Here is a 16811-nt window from a genome sequence, read left to right as displayed (position 1 = left end):
AGTGTGTAAAGGCCTCAAATCTTACTGTAGTCTCACCCTGAACTTAGGTACATTCAATACCTGATTTACAGAAGCATGCCTCTTTCTAGCTCTCTCTTTACCTGGAGAAGTGCTGTTGCTACCTCTCCTCCTAGCATGCATGCTCTTATTCTGGTGACACACTGAATTTACTTGGCACCTGCGTTCAATAACTGTGTTTCAACAATGGAGGCAGGGTGTGTGAATCCTTTAAGGCTTGGGCTAGTATTATCACTCTTTTCAGAAAGGATGCTAGGATTTTTATAGTCAAAATTGGGGCCATCGTGTTAATTAGCAGCTGGACAGCAACATTCTTGTTGCCAGCTCCATGTTCCTTTGTTCTCCGTCATGGTAAATTTCTTTACCTGTGAGTTGCTGACACAAGATTTTCTTGACCAGTTGCTCACACCCATGGCTGAGTGGTGTTAGAATCATCTCGATAAACTAGCATAATCCCCAACTGAATTGCTTATCTTTATACCCACAAATTAAGTGCAGTCCTCACGCCTCATCAAGCAACTTCTCTTTGCAACAGATGGAGACCATTACAGACAACTACAACCAATCAAAACGCAGATTTTTGGAGCCCAGTCCCAATTGATATATCTACAACAAAATTCCTATACCTAAGGCCCAGGGTGGAGCAGAAATACTACAGGCACTAGAGGAGCAGGAAAATCTCAGTGAGATTCTGTCCCCTAGGAATGTCAGAAGCTACACACATGAACTCTCACCAATATGCTGCCTAAACATAAGCTGAACAAGAGCCAACAGCAATAGACATGCCAAAGTGGATGAAGGAAAACCCGTAAGGCGCAATCCCACACGAAGAACCACAGACAACTAATGAATTCTGAGAGCAGGAGAAATACTGTTCCACAGGGATGAGCACACTAATTGGATAACAATATCAAATGGTCAGCCCTGAAAACATACATAGAAGTAACAATACACAAAATGAGAAGGTTTTATTTGGATTTAGATTAGAGATGCTCTCTGTCTGTCTGTCTCTCTCTGTGTCTCTGTCTCTGTCTCTGTCTCTGTCTCTCAGTCTCTCTCTGTCTCTCTCTCTCTCAATAAAAAAGATGCCATGAAATTGAAACAGAACAAGGAGAGGTATGTAGGGGGATTTTTAGGGGGGGAAAGAAAGGGGAAATGACGTAATTATAGTACAATCTCATAAAAAAAGAGAAACAATTTTTAAAATCTAGGCACCCGTGATTGCTATTCTTGGCTGTCAACTTGATTACATCTGCAATTAACTAAAGCCTAAAAATGAAAGGGCACACCTTCAAGTGAGCTTTTTTTTTTTTTTTTTTTTCCCTTAATTTGTAGTGGGAAGATCTTCTAATTCAGTTCTTTGAGGTAGGAAGTCGCACTTTTAATGCAGACTTTTAGACCTGGGAAAACCCACCCCTAATCTGGGCCACACTTCCTGCTGGAAGCCTATGTAAGGACATGGAGGAAGGAGGCTTTAGCTCTGTGTCTGCTCGCTCTCACCTCACTAGCAAGTCCCTTCCTTCACTGGTGTTAGAGCCAACTTCTTTGGGGATTCCAGAATATCCCAGAGAACAGGTGAGACATGTAACCTCCTGGACTGAACAACTAATTGATTCTTGGACTTTTCACTCACAGCCAGCCATTGTTAGCTTAACTGCCGTCTGTAAGTCCTGTAAGTCATTCTAATAAGTACCCTTTCTGTATATAGGGGTAGATTCATTCTATAAGTTCATTTTACTCTAGGGAACCCTGAATAATACAGCACCTGAATCCTACTTCTACACACCTCCCATTTAACTGAATTCCAAGTGGGTACGGCTAGTTACATGGGAAAAAACCGGTAAGTCTCAGTACCATGTCTCAAATTGAAATGTCATCCCCCAAATTCTGACACTCTCATTACAGCCCACTAATACTTGTCACCTCCTATCATGGTTTATATATATATTTTTTTTGCATGTGGATATTGTTTATTATATGGAACAGTTGAGGCCCTAAGACAAACCCTGCTTCAGCCTTCTAAGTTCCATACAGTTAATTCCTGGACTGGACAAAACTTTGTGTTGCTTCCACCAACAATATAGTTAATTAGAAATATGAACTGTTTATTGAACACCTATTATAGGCCTAGGTAATGTGACTGTACTGCTACTGTATCTCCTTGGATATAGGCTCAGTGGAAGGAGGTTCCCGTGTCTCTTACAGAGCATCCATCTCTGAGAAGATCCTCTGCATCAGTTCCTCATCTTGGTACAAACACCACCATATTTCTTGGTTGTAAACAGAAAATGCACACGAGCTCCAGTATGCAGAGCCGCACAGCCTCTCATCCCGCAATGGACCTAGCCCACCCAAACTTCCTACTTACCTTGAGGTGGTTTTGTTGGTTCCACCTGTCATGCTGCTGGAAGCCAAACTGCAGCCGAGATCAAGTAACTGGCAAGGCCTGGGTGTCTGAAGGAAGTTCCTAAAGAGACGAGAAACTCCATGTCACTCAACTCCAGTTTCTAATGTACACCCCGGCCTCAGGCTTCCCCTACTGGGCACACGTTCCCTGAGCTGAGGAAACCTAGACAGGCCTTCCTTGGCTGGTTAGAAAGCTTTCCTCCTTACTGTGTGTTTTTTGCTCTTTGCTTAGCATTTCTGACTACTGAACCCTCTCCGGTCCATTGTCTCCTTGGGCACCGTCACTCAAACTCTCTAAACTTCATACTTACCTAGAGAAGAGGTTTCCATTGGTGGACAGTAGTGGTGCTGGATAGAAACAGAAAGGCAAAAACCAGTTAGAAAAGAAAATGCTGTTTCTTTATCCATAAAGTAGCTCCACTGTTTGCCTCAGTGGTACAGAGCTTGGGATATAAATATCACCAAATACAGGCTAAGAAGTGCAGCGTATGTCAGAAAGTATCTAGTCTGCAGTCTGAACTTCTGATCCATAATTGAGGTCTAGTTCAGAGCCTCTCTGACCTGGGGGTCAGGATCACTCCAATCTTTAGGATTTTTTTCCTGCCCCTCACATGGCTTACCCATCACATGGCTGCTCATCTTACAAATATCTGGAGATGCTGAGAAGAGACAGCACTTCTATCTTTTTTGTTTTGTTTTTTTGAGACAGGGTTTCTTTGTATAGCACTGGCTGCCCTAGACTCGCTTTGTAGACCAGGCTGGCCTCGAATTCATAGCGATCTGCCTGTCTCTTCTATCTTTTTTAAAGCCCTTATCCTTTTGAAGCAAAATATGCCTCTTAAACACCCCCAGCCCTTTTTTGGGAGTTGATTTTTCAAGACAGGGTTTCTCTGTATAGCCCTGGTTATCATAGAACTCACTCTGTAGACCAGGCTGGCCTCAAAATCACAGATCTGCCTGACTCTACATCCTAACTACTGGGATTAAAGGCATGTGCCACCACCGCCCAGCTCTCTTAAACCATTTTTAAGGGATGGGATGTAACTCAGTGACAGGGCATTTGCTTACCAGGGTGGAGCACTGGGCCTGATACCCAATATAAAGATGAAATAGGAGAAAGAGGAGGAAAAAGCTTGTAGTGAAAGTTTTGGTGTCTTTAAAAACTGTTATAAATTATGAAAACATAGTTTTGTTTTAATCCCAGGTGTGGGATATGAGGCTAATTTAGCTTGTCCACAGCAGCAGACTATTTGCCCTGTGAGGCCTCTGAGAGGGGTGTGATCTTTAACTCTGAGGAGGACTCTGGAGAGGAAATAAATGCCAGGGATGAGTTAGGGTGGGGTGAGACAGAGAATGCCAAGGAAAAGGAGGCGGTTGCCACGCCCACTCCCAACCCCCTACCCCCGCTCTTGTCACTGCTCCTGGTTGCTGTTGATGAAATTTGATGAGAAGAAGCTGGAAATATTCTGAAACAAAGATTGGACCTGCTCCAAGGAACCTATCAGGAAACAGCTAAAGAGCACTACGCCCCTCCCCCACTAACCTTCTCTCTTTCCTACCTGGTGCATGGGTGTTGGAAGGTATTGGGTGAAGAAAGGGGGTACAGATATAAGGGACCCTAATAAAATAGATAAAACACGCCCACAGAAAATCTCAAACTTGTTTGGTTCTTTGGGCTTTCTTTTTCCTCTTTCTTTTCTCTTTCTTTCTTTCTTTCTTTCTTCTTCTTCTTCTTCTTTTTTTTTTTTTTTTTTTTTTTGTTTTTTTGTTTTGTTTTTTTTTGTTTGTTGTTGTTTTGTCCTGGGCTCATTTTGTAGATGAGGCTGGCCTCAAACTCAGAGATCTGCCTGCCTTTGCCTCCCTGAGTGCTGGGATTAAAAGCATGTGCCACCATGCCTGGATTCTTTGGTCTTCTAATAGAAAAAAAGAAGTCATGAAGATACATATACAGCAAATATTGTGGTGCTTTGATATTGTCTCCAAGCACCATGAATAGACTGTCAGGAATCATAGCTAGCAGGTGGAGAAATATTTCGAAATCTGTAGTACTTCCTGTGTTTATCTTATATCAAAACAAACAAGAAACCCAAACTCTTCTTTCCACCTAGGTAGGACCTCAGAAAGACTCTGATTCTTTCTTAAGTTTACCTTCCACCCTCCCCTTACGTCATACCACGTGATCCTTCTGTACTGATCCCAATATCATACTCACCCTCTGCTCCAAGACTCAAGTCATCTTCAAAGCTCGTCCCATGGCTAGAATACCCTACCAAAAAATTCACACAAAAGTTGCAGAAAATAAAGCGAGAACACACACACACACACACACACACACACACACACACCACACTTGAACATTTAATCATGTCCTTAGACTCACATAACTACACAAATATGTAGACAGCTGCATTTTCACAAACCTTCCCCCAGCTTTACGTCAGCAACCACAGTCATATTTTGACTCAAAATTATAGGCATCCATTTATAACTTATCTGTTTACTTTATCACAGATAATCATGTGCACAATCCTCTGCAGAGTGCTTAACACATGAGGGTGTGTGACCACTTTCAGGGACAAGCAAATATATGTGAACAGAATTCTTAGCAAAGCAACCACTAACAGGAAATTTCTGAGTATTAGGGAACATTTGCTATGAGGTAGCACACTTCCTGTTGGACCTTCTAGGCTGTTCTAGAACAAATAAATTTTTCCAAGACTCTCATATTCTCAAGTATACACATGACTATGTATATATATATATATATACATATATACATATATATATATATACATATATATACACATATATATATATTTATACACACACACACAGTCAAGTATACACATGACTATATATATATATAAACATACACACAGAAGCACACACACAGAGGGAGAGAGAGGTGGGGGGGCACTGTATAGCATCCAAGTAGAAAAGAGAATAGAATAACTCACCATTGTAGTTGGATTGCCCAGCTTCTTCAGAAAGTCCCTCATCTGTGTCTCTAAAACCAAAAATATAATTACATTACAGTTGTCTGTCTTCAAATATCTCCCATATGTTCACACAATTTTTCCAGTGAGAGTCAGCACTGCTGAACTTGCTTTCATACTGAAGACAATTAGGCTGTGGTTAGTTGACCGGCAGGTTCATAGATGTAGTCCTGAGCATCTGAGATTGGAATGTGTTGTATTTTTAAATGTGCTACTATTGTTATGGCTACATTGCCTGAAGTTGGTTTTTGCAAATGGTTCATCAGTCTTTATTGAAATGCATGAGGGAAATATGTTAGTAGGACAAAGTCTTTTAACGCCATGATTGCCATCACTTCCTAGTGATCCAATAGCCAGAGTTTGACAATTTCTCATATCATAATTTCAATATAACATATACAAATGTCAATTTTTCCGGCTTTTGTCGGTTTAATATATCTATCTACTCACGTCCCTTCACTTTTCTAGCATGTTCTTGACTCAGTGTCATATCTTTCAGGAAACAGAAGAAACTGCATCCTTGATAGATGTTTTGAGATTTTGTAATGGTACTTAATCACCCAGTCAGCAGAATCTGTTCTTCTTGACCAGAAGAAGAAATGAAAATCAAGATAATGTAAAGTGAGAAGCAGAAACAGTTTCACAAACAAAACACATTTCCTTTGTTTGAAATAGGTGAGAAAAGTAACCTATAAAAGAACCCTGAGCTGGGATCAGAGCACATGGGCTTCTCATAACTTACACATTAAGTTACACAATAATATAATTACTGGATGCAGCTTTTAAAGGAAGAAAAATGTGAAAAATTTCACCGTACAAACCCCCTTACCCCACAACATGCTTTGTTTAGAAAAAAACAAACATGAGCTAGAAATGATCATAATGAGTGAGTTAACCCAGAAGCAGAAAGACTCAAATGGTATATACTCACTTATATCTGCATACTAGCCCAAGGGGCATGTTCCACGAAAGCCTTCACTTACCAGGAAACTGGGACAGAGGGGAGGACATCCTATTGGGACTCTAAATGAGAGAAGCATGGGAGAATAGCAAAGCAGAAGGATCCAGAGGGTCCTAGAAACCTACAAGTAGAACATTATGATAGCCAGATTTGGGCCCAGGGGTCCCACTCAAACTAAGGCACCAGCCAAGGACAATACAGGAGGTAAACTTTAAACCCCTACCCAGATCTAGCCAATGGTCAGAACATTCTCCACAGTTGAGTGGAGAGTGGGGTATGACTTTCTCACGTACTATGGTGCCTCACATTTGACCATGTCCCCTGGAGGGGGAGACCTGGTGGCACTCAGAGGAAGGATAGCAGGTTACCAAGAAGAGACTTGATACCCTATGAGCCTATACAGGGGGAGGTAATCCCCCTCAGGAACAGTCATAGGGGAGGGGAATAATGGGAAAATGGGAGGGAGGGAAGAATGGGAGGATACTAGGGATAGGATAAAGATTGAGATGTAACAAGAATAAATTAATAAAAAAAGAAAAGAAAAGAAAGAAACAAACAAAAAAACCCTACTTTTTCTAGGTAGCAATGCAACTTTTGTAATCGACAATGAAGTATGTATTCAGTCACTTGTCAAGCCTAATTCCAATTACACTAGTCAGTGGGGAAAATGCTCCTTTTTTCCCCTATTTTTTAATTTGTTCACTTTACATCCCTATTGTAGCCACCTCCTTCCCTCGTCCCCCCTCCCTTAGCCCTCAGAAAGAGAAAGAACTCCTCCACTAACATCTGACCTCAGCCTATCAAGTCTCATCTGGACTGCCTGTATCCTCTTCCTCTGTGGCCTGGCAAGGCTGCCCCACCAGGGAGAAGTGATCCACAAATGAGCATCAGAGTCCATGTCAGAGGTAGCCCCTACTCCACATACTATGGGAACCACAGGGAGACTGTGTTGCATATATACTCCATCTGAGCAGGGGCGTCTAGGTCCTCCCCACGCATGGTCCTCGGTTGGTGCATCAATGTCTGCAGCACCCCCTCCTCTGCCTGGATTTGTTGGCTCCATTGGTCTCCTTGTGGAGTGCCTGTCCCCTCCAGGTCTTTCTATGCCCAAACTCTTCCATAAGACTCCCTGCGCTCCACCCTGAAGTTTGGCTGTGAGTCTCAGCATCTGCTTGGATCCGCTGCTGGGTGGAGTCTTTCAGGGGCCCTCTATGGTGGGCTCCCTTCCTGTTCCTTCTCTTCAACTTCCAGTGTCTAGTCTATTTGCCCTTCTGGATGAGAATTAAGCAGAAAATGCTTAACTTTAACAGTCACTTCCTAGAAGAAATAACATATGTTGGAGCCTTTCAGAATACAAAGTTGGTTATTGCTACTTCAGCATGAAGAAAGCCAAATGCACATATCCACCATGAAAATCAGAAATACTCAGAGAGAGTTTAAACTAGAAAAAAAAGCATTATATCCTTTTTCATGACTCTTGAGCCTTTTGCGTAACATATGCCCTACCTTATCTTAGTAATGCTTCGGCCATTACTACCTTTGGAGCCCATAGAGGATAAATCCTTTCCTCATTAGTCAGTTTCAGACCTTGTCCACTTTTTCTTTCTCCAGTAACCCTAGAAAGGAAAATGCCACAACTGCTTTTTCTTAGGATCTAAAGTGCTATATCAAAAGATAGAGATATCAAGGCTTCTTTGTGGCCCATTAAGGGGAAGCCAATTCTGTCTGGTCAAAGAATAGAGTCTCAGTTCCACCTCTGTAGAATTGAGTAGGGATATGGCATTCTGATCTGCACCCAAAGACTAGAACATTGCACACTATTACTTCCTTCCCTAAGAGTTCATCCATCTGAGCCTGTCAGTTACGTGGCCAGAGTGCTCTGATTCACCTAAGGACATGGCAAGTGATGAGAAAAGGCCTACCCACCATGCACTCTCTTGCAGAGCTTCTGCCAGGCAGTAAGTTTTCATGGTTTTCTGAGTTATAACTAAAAAAAAGACTAACTTTTCCTCTTCCTACTTTCTCCCTCCTTCTCAGATACCAGGTGGAAAACTAAGAAGGATTTCTCTGACAGTGTGAGCATCCCAGCTCATTCTCAATATGCCAGATTTCTCCAAACTGTAGCTGATTGCCAACTTCTGTGGAAGAACACAATGGCTTTCTTGAGCCATAACTCAAAAGCTCATGTTATTTAATTGTAAAAAAAAAAACCAACCAACCAACCAACCAACCAAACAAACAAACAAACAAAAATGTCATGAAATTTACAGAGAAATGGATGGAAATAAAACAGACCACATTAAGTGAGGTAACCCAGTACACAAAAGGCAAACCTCACATTTTTTTTCATCAGAGACCCCTAGTTCCAAATCTTCAGTTGTGAGGACACTTCTTGGAATAACTGTAGAAGCCAGGAAAATAAAATGGGACCATTTCTATGGTAGGTGTATATGTGTGAGCAACAGAGAGGGGGAATAGCAGGGTACAAGTGATCTAATGGGAAAAATGGGAAAAAACAGAATTGTTCTTATTAAGAAAAAGGGGAGGCAATCAAACACAGAAGAAGGAAGGAGGAAGCTAAAATAATAATAAGGATGTCTGAAAAGTTAATCACACTATTAACTATCTACCTGAAATATTTTAAAATCATAACATATAAGTCTATGTATAAAATATGTATATAGACTGAATAGAATTATTTCATCTGGGATAACAATGCCCCTTTCATGAGCCAAAGACCATCTAACAAAGACTCCAGTACCAGTTTGAGAAGCCCTGTTTTGAGTTGTTGGTCAGGGTTGTCCATGAGACTCCCAAGACGTTACAAATTGCCCTTGATTTCCCCCTGTCCAGAGGTATAAAGTAACTCCTTACTGCTGAAGACACTATGTATTTCAGACAGAGAGCCCAAAGACTCTTTGGGCTGACACTGACATGAAAGCCTCCTCCCCAAGAACTAGCTTGGTACAATAAGGTGGCAAGCAAGGTTACAAAGAAGGCAAAGCAACCAACATCCCACTGTAACAAGGACCAGCTCGGCAGGGTAGCCCTAAAGACGCAGCAGTGGCACGCATATTTTAGTAGTATCCAACAGCTCTCAAATTTGACTTGAGACCTGCTCAGCAAGAGGGAAATCATGTCTGGTACCAGGAACCTACCCAACTACCCAGGGCTAGTGACGTCATAGACTGTGGAAGAGAACCTACAACCATTACTTTGCTAAATCAGCACAATCCCAAATTACACTCGAAGTATTTGTCCTTATACCCACAGGTAAGTGTAATCTTTAAGCCTCATCAAGGAAACTTTTCACAAAAGATGGAGACAATTACAGAAAACTGCAGCCAATGAAAATGCTGAGTTTTGGATCCCAGTCCCTACTGATTTATCCACAACACAACTTCGACATCTAAGGCATTTATTTATTTATTTATTTATTTATTTATTTATTTATTTATTTATTTATTTATTTATTCTCCTTCTTCTTTTTTTAATCTGTCAGCACCCAGTTTCACATGTCACAATTAGTGTTGTAATTTCCTGCTTTAATTTACTTAAATAAATGCAATATACTAGCAAATGAACAATGTTGTAAATTAAGTAAAATAGAACCAGTAAGAAAGAAATATAATTTATAATACATCTCAGAAATAATTAGAGCCAAATTAACACCAAGTGTAGTGTAAATTCATCAGAGATCTAAACAAAACAAGAGACAATATAGAAAAGATGAGATAAGTGGACTTTCTCATGTAAGACAGGTACATTTTAGCCCACATAGAAGAGTCAATGGATGCTTTCTACACTGATGAATTAACATTTCTGTCTTTAATTGTTCCCTAAACTAATAAAGATATACTAGAAATAACAACCAACATTAATTGAAGTGATTGTCTTTGGGAAATGAAGGTAGGAGAGATAGAATTGTGGGTATGAATTAATTAATTAATCTCTATTATCTTCTTTGTATTTTCTCTACTTGGCTCTTCAGTATCTCCCAGAGGTCCATTTGTATAGGCTCAGCATATGGATGGTGCTGTTGGAATACAATTGAACCTTTAGGAAGTAGCTGTGGCAGGATGCTCTTAGTGGGACATTGGGTCCATTCCTTTTGTTGTCATTGTATATTGCAGCCACCTTAAGATTAACACCCCTCCTGGGACTGACAAATCCAGCTACCCCACTCCTGGGCAGATACCCAAAAGATGCTCCACCATACCACAAGGATACCTGCTCAACTATGTTCACAGCAGCTTTATTCATAATAGCCAGAAACAAGAATCAACCTAGGTGTCCTTCAACTGAAAAATGGATAAAGAAAATGTGGTACATTTATACAATGGAATACTACTTGGCTATTAAAAACAAGGACATTATGAAATTTGCAGGCAAATAGATGGAATTCGGTTGGCATTTAAAGTCAATGATGAATTGTGACTAAGATTAGGGTAAGAAATACAGCACCTTTTGTAAACAACTGGAAAAGACACAAAATAAATACGTCTTGGCATTGCCACTAAGGGCAGAACTAAAACAAACAACCTTAGGTTATTCAGTATGTCTTGCCAAGTAAATGAGGGTGGGCTTATTTATGTCAGTCCATTGATGAGTTTAGATTAAAGGTTTTATGAAGCTGGAGACATTTCAGGATGAAAGACGAGGAGCAGGCAGGAATTATACACCCTAGAAGCCACTCCTACAAGAATAGTCAGACCTAACTAGGTCACAGAAGCTTCTCTGTGTCCAAGGAGACTGAGTCTAAAATGGTACAGGCTGGCAGAATTTCAGGGGAGCCTTATATTTTAAAGTACTTTAAAAGAAGAGAGGTGATACACTTTAAAGTCTCTGAATGTCTCATGGTTTTTAAGCTCCTAATCCCCCCTATGTTCTGTTCCTGAGGAGAGTGGTCCCACCTGCACCTCTTCCCTTTTTTGTCACACCAAGTAAAACTGCAACTAAAATGGGGGAAAGCCAACGGGAGGGGGCCGCTACTCATCCCTGTGATCCTGGGTAGATTCAGCGTTCCATTTATTCTTAGCTCTAGCCTAAATCTCTCCTGGATTCTCAGCCTTCCTGCTGAGCGTCATCTTGGACCCCAGCCTTTGAACCACAGCCTGGGCACCAACTCACCCAAGTAAGTCCCAGTCTCTTCATCGCACATGCACACCAAACAATGCTAATTCTTTGCATTTTCTCTGAGTTCACAGGAGCCATGCCCATCATCACAGCCATCTGCCAGCCACATCTTTGCTTTTGAGCACTTACCCACAGCCCTGCAGCCAGTCCTCAATCTTGCTGATTGGATTCCCTAGGGGGGAAAAAAAACAGACATGTAGTGATTGTAGGAACTGGAGAAACCCACACCTCCCTATATAACTCAGGCATCTTGCAAGTTATTCTTACACAAGCTGCAGCATGACTCTTCTACTCTGTGTGTGTGTGTGTGTGTGTGTGTGTGTGTGTGTGTGTGTGTGTGTGTTATGAAAGTAATGTATTCAGAGCTGGGCATGGTGGTACATGCCTCTGATCCCAGCACTCAGGAGCAGAGGAAGGTGAATCTCTGTAAGTTCAAGACCAGCCTAGTCTACAAAGTGAGTCTAGGTCAGCCAAGGCTACACAGAGAAACCCTGTCTCAAAAAACTAATAAATAAATAAATAAATAAATAAATAAATAAATAAATAAATGTAATGTACTCATATGTAAAGCTGATGGACATGTCTCCCCTCTCTGCTTCTCTTCTGTCTACCTCAGAAGCTTCCCAGTGTCTGGGCGATCATGCTTTCTGCTTCTGTCTCTCAAAGTTTGGGGATAGGGATGGTCCCTTTCCCAAAAACAAGAAATAAAAAGAAAGAAGGAAAGAAAGAAACAAAGGAAGAAAACACATCAGAAAAGGGATGGTCCTGTGCTTTTATTTCCTAAAAAATAAGTAAGAATTGCTTTAATGTTCCGAAAGCTTTTGTTTGAGACTACATTTCTGGTATTTCTCCTTGAGCATCAGGTAATGTGGGCTTAGGAAAAAGGAGCAACCGCTTTATTGAGCAAGAAAATCTTCAGAGAGACTTCTCAAAGGCCCCTCGTGTCAGAGTTGCAGCCTGAATCTGGCTTGTGATATAAATATGTAGCCTTGTTACTCAAACTTAGCTCGCAGCCAAACCTCGTTCTTTTGACTCTAACAGAAGTTTCTTAGGATGCTGCAAAGTGTCCCTTTCTGCTTTTTAATAAATGCCTGTCTCCTACTCACATAACTCATGTCATATGACACTACGTCTCTCCTTTATGCTCACTGAAAAGGGTCATAATGAGCCTTTGTGAGCTCCTACTGTAAACAGAAGTTACTGTGCATCCTGTGCAGACCTGAGCAAGACACAGTAGGCATCGGTGTGATGTTCAGCAGCTTCTTACCTTCCTGGAAAACATCATCCAGGCTGGAAGGCTCCGGGTCCAGTGCATCCTGCAGGGCAGCTGCAGCCTCTTCTTCTAGGACCTGGGTTTGCCAGTTATGACTCTGCCGTAGCCAGGCCCTTCGCTTCTCCCAAGATGTGGGGCTCAACACGGATGCCTCCATTGGTACTCTCAAGCCTTCCTACCACACTGATGCCCTCCTGAGAGGTCAAACATGGGGAAAATCTTTTACCCTCTCTTCATAGCCACTCCTCTCCAGGTTACTCTCTAATCTTCTGTCTGTACAAAGGACTCTTCTCTGCCTAATCAGGAAAAAAATGAAGCTTAGCCAGTTGCTACTTCAACCCATCCACCACCACAAAAGGGAATGCCTGAAAAAAAATCTAAGTACTAGTTCAAGCCAGTAAGTCTAAAACCTTCAAACATCGCAGGAGCTAGCGGCCTCTGAGGAAACTTTTTTGACTTAAAGCATCTTCATTTCTCGTGGTAGGCGAAATGCTCTGTTAGGAAACACTTGCCTTAAGGCAGACATGTTAGCTTCATAGCTGTAGCTCTGGTACTCAGAAGGCTGAGGCAGACCAATCTAAGCCACAGTTCAATAGAGGCCCTGTTGAAAAAAAGAATTGTTTTATCTACTTTTTATATAATTTTGCCTCTCAGGATCTACCATTAAAACTAAAATATCTGAGGAACTGGGGAGCTGCTTCAGTCAAGTGCTTGGCATATAAGTCTAAGGACCAGGGTTCAGACCCCCAGCTCCCACATATAAGCCAAGTACAGAGGTCAGATCTCTAATCCTAGCTGTGGAGGCAGAGATGGGAGGACCATTCCCTGGAGTTTGCTCATTGGCTAGACAACCTAATCAAATTGATTAGCCTCAGGTTCAGTAAGAAACCCTGTCTTAAAAAATGAGGTGAACACAGATCTAAGAAGTCATTGCCGTTGATCCCTGCTCCCACCCACCCCACACACAAGTTAATAAAAAGAAAGAAGACAAGAAACTTTAAATTTACATTTTATAAAATTCTTCATTTACTCCTCATGGAGATAGCTTTTTAAAAGTTTAGAATTGGCAAACTTTAAGAAAGCCAAATTTCTACAAAAGGGATGTGATCACACCTGTAGTGCCTTCGGCTTCTTTTTCTTTCTTTCTTCTTTTTTCTGGATTTGCTTGGTTTTCTGTTTAATATATTAAGAAACGCATGATATTTTTCCCAGAAAAAGAAAAAAAAAACTATAATAAAAACAAGGAGACATCAAATTTACTGCCGTAAGCAATTAGCAGACAACACCTTCCAGATGGTCACTTTCTAATTTGTTGGCTTGTATTTGTACATTGACTATGAATTACTTTCTCAGCCTGTCGATGAAATTGTCCCTCCACGTACTGGTAGTTCATTTGGCATCCCCCCTAAATATATATGCCTCTAGGCACAGCATCTGAGAAGAATAGAGGGGAGAGCCATCCAGCTGCCCAGATAGACCTTAAAAGGCAGGAGCCGGCATGCACAGACTCAGCCACAGCCATGTGCCCCCACAGCGAGTTAGCAGAGCTGCTACAAGACTTTCAGGTCTTGTCTTCCATTCCTTGGAGCTGCCATGCACAGCTTCATCTTCAAACTTGTATTTTTAATTGTTGAAGTCAGGGAAAATAAAATAGAAAAATATAGGAATTTCCAGAGACGAAGACTCAGAAGTAAAGTCATTAGCGAAATATTTAAAGACTTAGGAACTAAAACAGCTATTTTCTTTTTAAAGAGCATCCTGGACACAAAATGTTCTTCTAGTGCAGGACAAGCGCTTTAGTTGCTTTTTCTTACTACAGACAAGGTGTATATTGAGAAAAGACGATCTATAATTGTTGCTGTCTAACCTAGCCTCCTTCCCTTCAGGCCTAGGGTTTGTCTTCTACAGAAGGCAGCTGTTAGCACTTCACTCCTTTTGGCCGTTTTGGGAGCAGTCAAGGACTTAGCTAGGCTCAGCTCAAATCAAAGCTACAGAGAGGGTTAGCAGAGGAGACTTGCTAGCATTAGGTGATGGAGGGTGAGGGTACCTCCAGAGAGAATTCAGGGAAAGTCTCACGAAAGCCTGCAGTGGAGTATGGTTTCCTAGTCCTGCCTTCCAAGATATTTAATTGGTTGCTTCCAGTCAGGCCAGAAAAGAAAATGCCAAAGGCTGGCTTGCTTGTTTCTTTAACTCCCTCACGTAAACCACAGGGAATCCTTGGTGCACAGGTACATTTTTTGGGGGGTAGGAAAACTTAACAAGGAAAGAATTAAGGGAAGAAAAGCATGGGGAAAGGGGAGAACAGAAGGAGGGAGAGAGAAGAGGGAGAGGTGGAGAGATTGATGGAAGGTTGAGGGAATTGGAGGAGAGAGGGAGGGGAATGGAGGAAGGAAAGAGTAAGGGGGAAAGGGGCGGACAGAGGGAGAGGAGGGACACAAGGAGGGAGGGACATAGGGCTGCCACACCCTACTGTCACTGCCAAGAACATCTGGAGGCACCTGTTAGAGCTGACTCCCCATCTGGGATGGCAGGGCAAGATTCTCAGCATCCTCTTTGACATGACTCCATTTTATGTTCCTGGCATCTTTGGAGCTCTCATTCAAACAAGCTAATTTCTACTCCACCTTTTCTCAGCTCTAGGTTGTTATTTTTTCCTGTAAATTTTTTTCTCTCCCTTTTCACCCTAACTATTTGCTGTACTCAACTCACAAAAGCCCCAATCTATTCTCAATGCATTTCCTCCAGGAAGCCAGATGTGGCTTCCGCAGTTGCCCTTAACCCTGTCCCCGTGTGACGTCCCCGCTTGGCTTTTCTTCCTGGCTATTATTATCAACATATATTACATTTTTTTATTAATTTCTCTCATGTTTTATTTACTCTTCTAATTGAAACACAAGCTCCAGGGTTAGAGGTGTTTGCCTGGATTGCCCACAGCTGTGGCTCTAATGTCTAAAACCAGAATCAAACACATTGCTGCCTAAACAATTACTCTAAATGAATGGGCACTTCCTAAGTGACTACGCGCCCCTGGGAGCCTAGTGCCTTCCAAGTCATGACACACTCAGCACCCAGCTTCAAAGCTTCCATAAGATTTAACTATGTGCTTGGGAAAGAAAGTTGGGGAACAGAGAGATGATAGTCCTAAGACCTGTTTCTTCTCCGAGAGTCCCTGAAATTCAGAACAGCATTTTCCTGTGCCTGACAATGGCTTTTGCATATCTGTACACCCTTATACAGAACTTTTATTTACTCTATACATGAAAAATGAATGCTTTGTGCTTAAAGAGTTAGAATGGAAGGCTCACAAAACTGGTTGTAAAAAGACATGAGCTAAGAGCTCCACCACCCATTGCAAAGGCCAGTCATTTTCTGCCAGTTTGGATGAGAGTGGAATCATTTACTCACTTTAAAAAACAACCATGTCAGGGGCTTGGAAGATGGCTTGATCTCTAAAGTGCTTGCCGTGTGCCCAGCGTGGTGGCGCACGCCTTTAATCCTAGCACCTGGGAGGCAGAGGCAGGCAGATCTCTGTGAGTTCGAGGCCAGCCTGGTCCACAGAGGGAGTCCAGGACAGCTAGGGGTACACAGAGATCCCCGTATCAAACAAACAAACAAGAAGTGTTTGCCATGCAAGGAAAGGACCTAATCTAGATCCCCAGAGCCTGTATGAAGAATCCCAGAGCTGTACTACATGCTTGTAATCCAACACTGAGAGTGGACATAGGGTGATTCCTGGATCTTGCTGGTCAGCCCGCCTAGCAAATTCCAGAGTAATGAAGGTTCCCATCTCAAGATTTAATATGGGGATTGATGAAAGACAATACCTATACTTTACCTCTGGCCTCCATACGCATGTGCTCACAAGTATGCACACACACACACACACACACACACACACACACACACACACAATCTCAAGAGAGAAGATGCAAAGGAACCAACTTTCTCTAATGTAGCTCGTTAGTGTGGGAATTAAAACAGAAAATAATTTTCCCTTATCTTTGTCATGTTGGGTCATGGT

General features: G+C 41.9%; 1 protein-coding gene across 1 annotated transcript in view; it reads right to left on the bottom strand.

Moving 5' to 3' along the window:
- Positions 1-12947, bottom strand: part of Tespa1 (thymocyte expressed, positive selection associated 1) — a 31445-nt gene extending 18498 nt beyond the window's left edge. The window contains exons 1-6 of the mRNA XM_051170554.1: positions 12785-12947; positions 11647-11689; positions 5382-5431; positions 4637-4690; positions 2736-2772; positions 2387-2485 (exon numbers count right to left, since the gene is read on the bottom strand). Coding sequence (XP_051026511.1) covers positions 2387-2485; positions 2736-2772; positions 4637-4690; positions 5382-5431; positions 11647-11689; positions 12785-12947 — 446 coding nt within the window. The remainder of the gene's footprint in view (positions 1-2386; positions 2486-2735; positions 2773-4636; positions 4691-5381; positions 5432-11646; positions 11690-12784) is intronic.
- Positions 12948-16811: the final 3864 nt, after the last annotated feature.

This window comes from Acomys russatus, chromosome 28 (genome assembly GCF_903995435.1).
Source record: "Acomys russatus chromosome 28, mAcoRus1.1, whole genome shotgun sequence".
NCBI classification, from domain to species: Eukaryota; Metazoa; Chordata; class Mammalia; order Rodentia; family Muridae; genus Acomys; species Acomys russatus.
The sequence above is the reverse complement of the archived record's forward strand: the minus strand, read 5'-3'. Positions and strand labels throughout refer to the sequence as shown.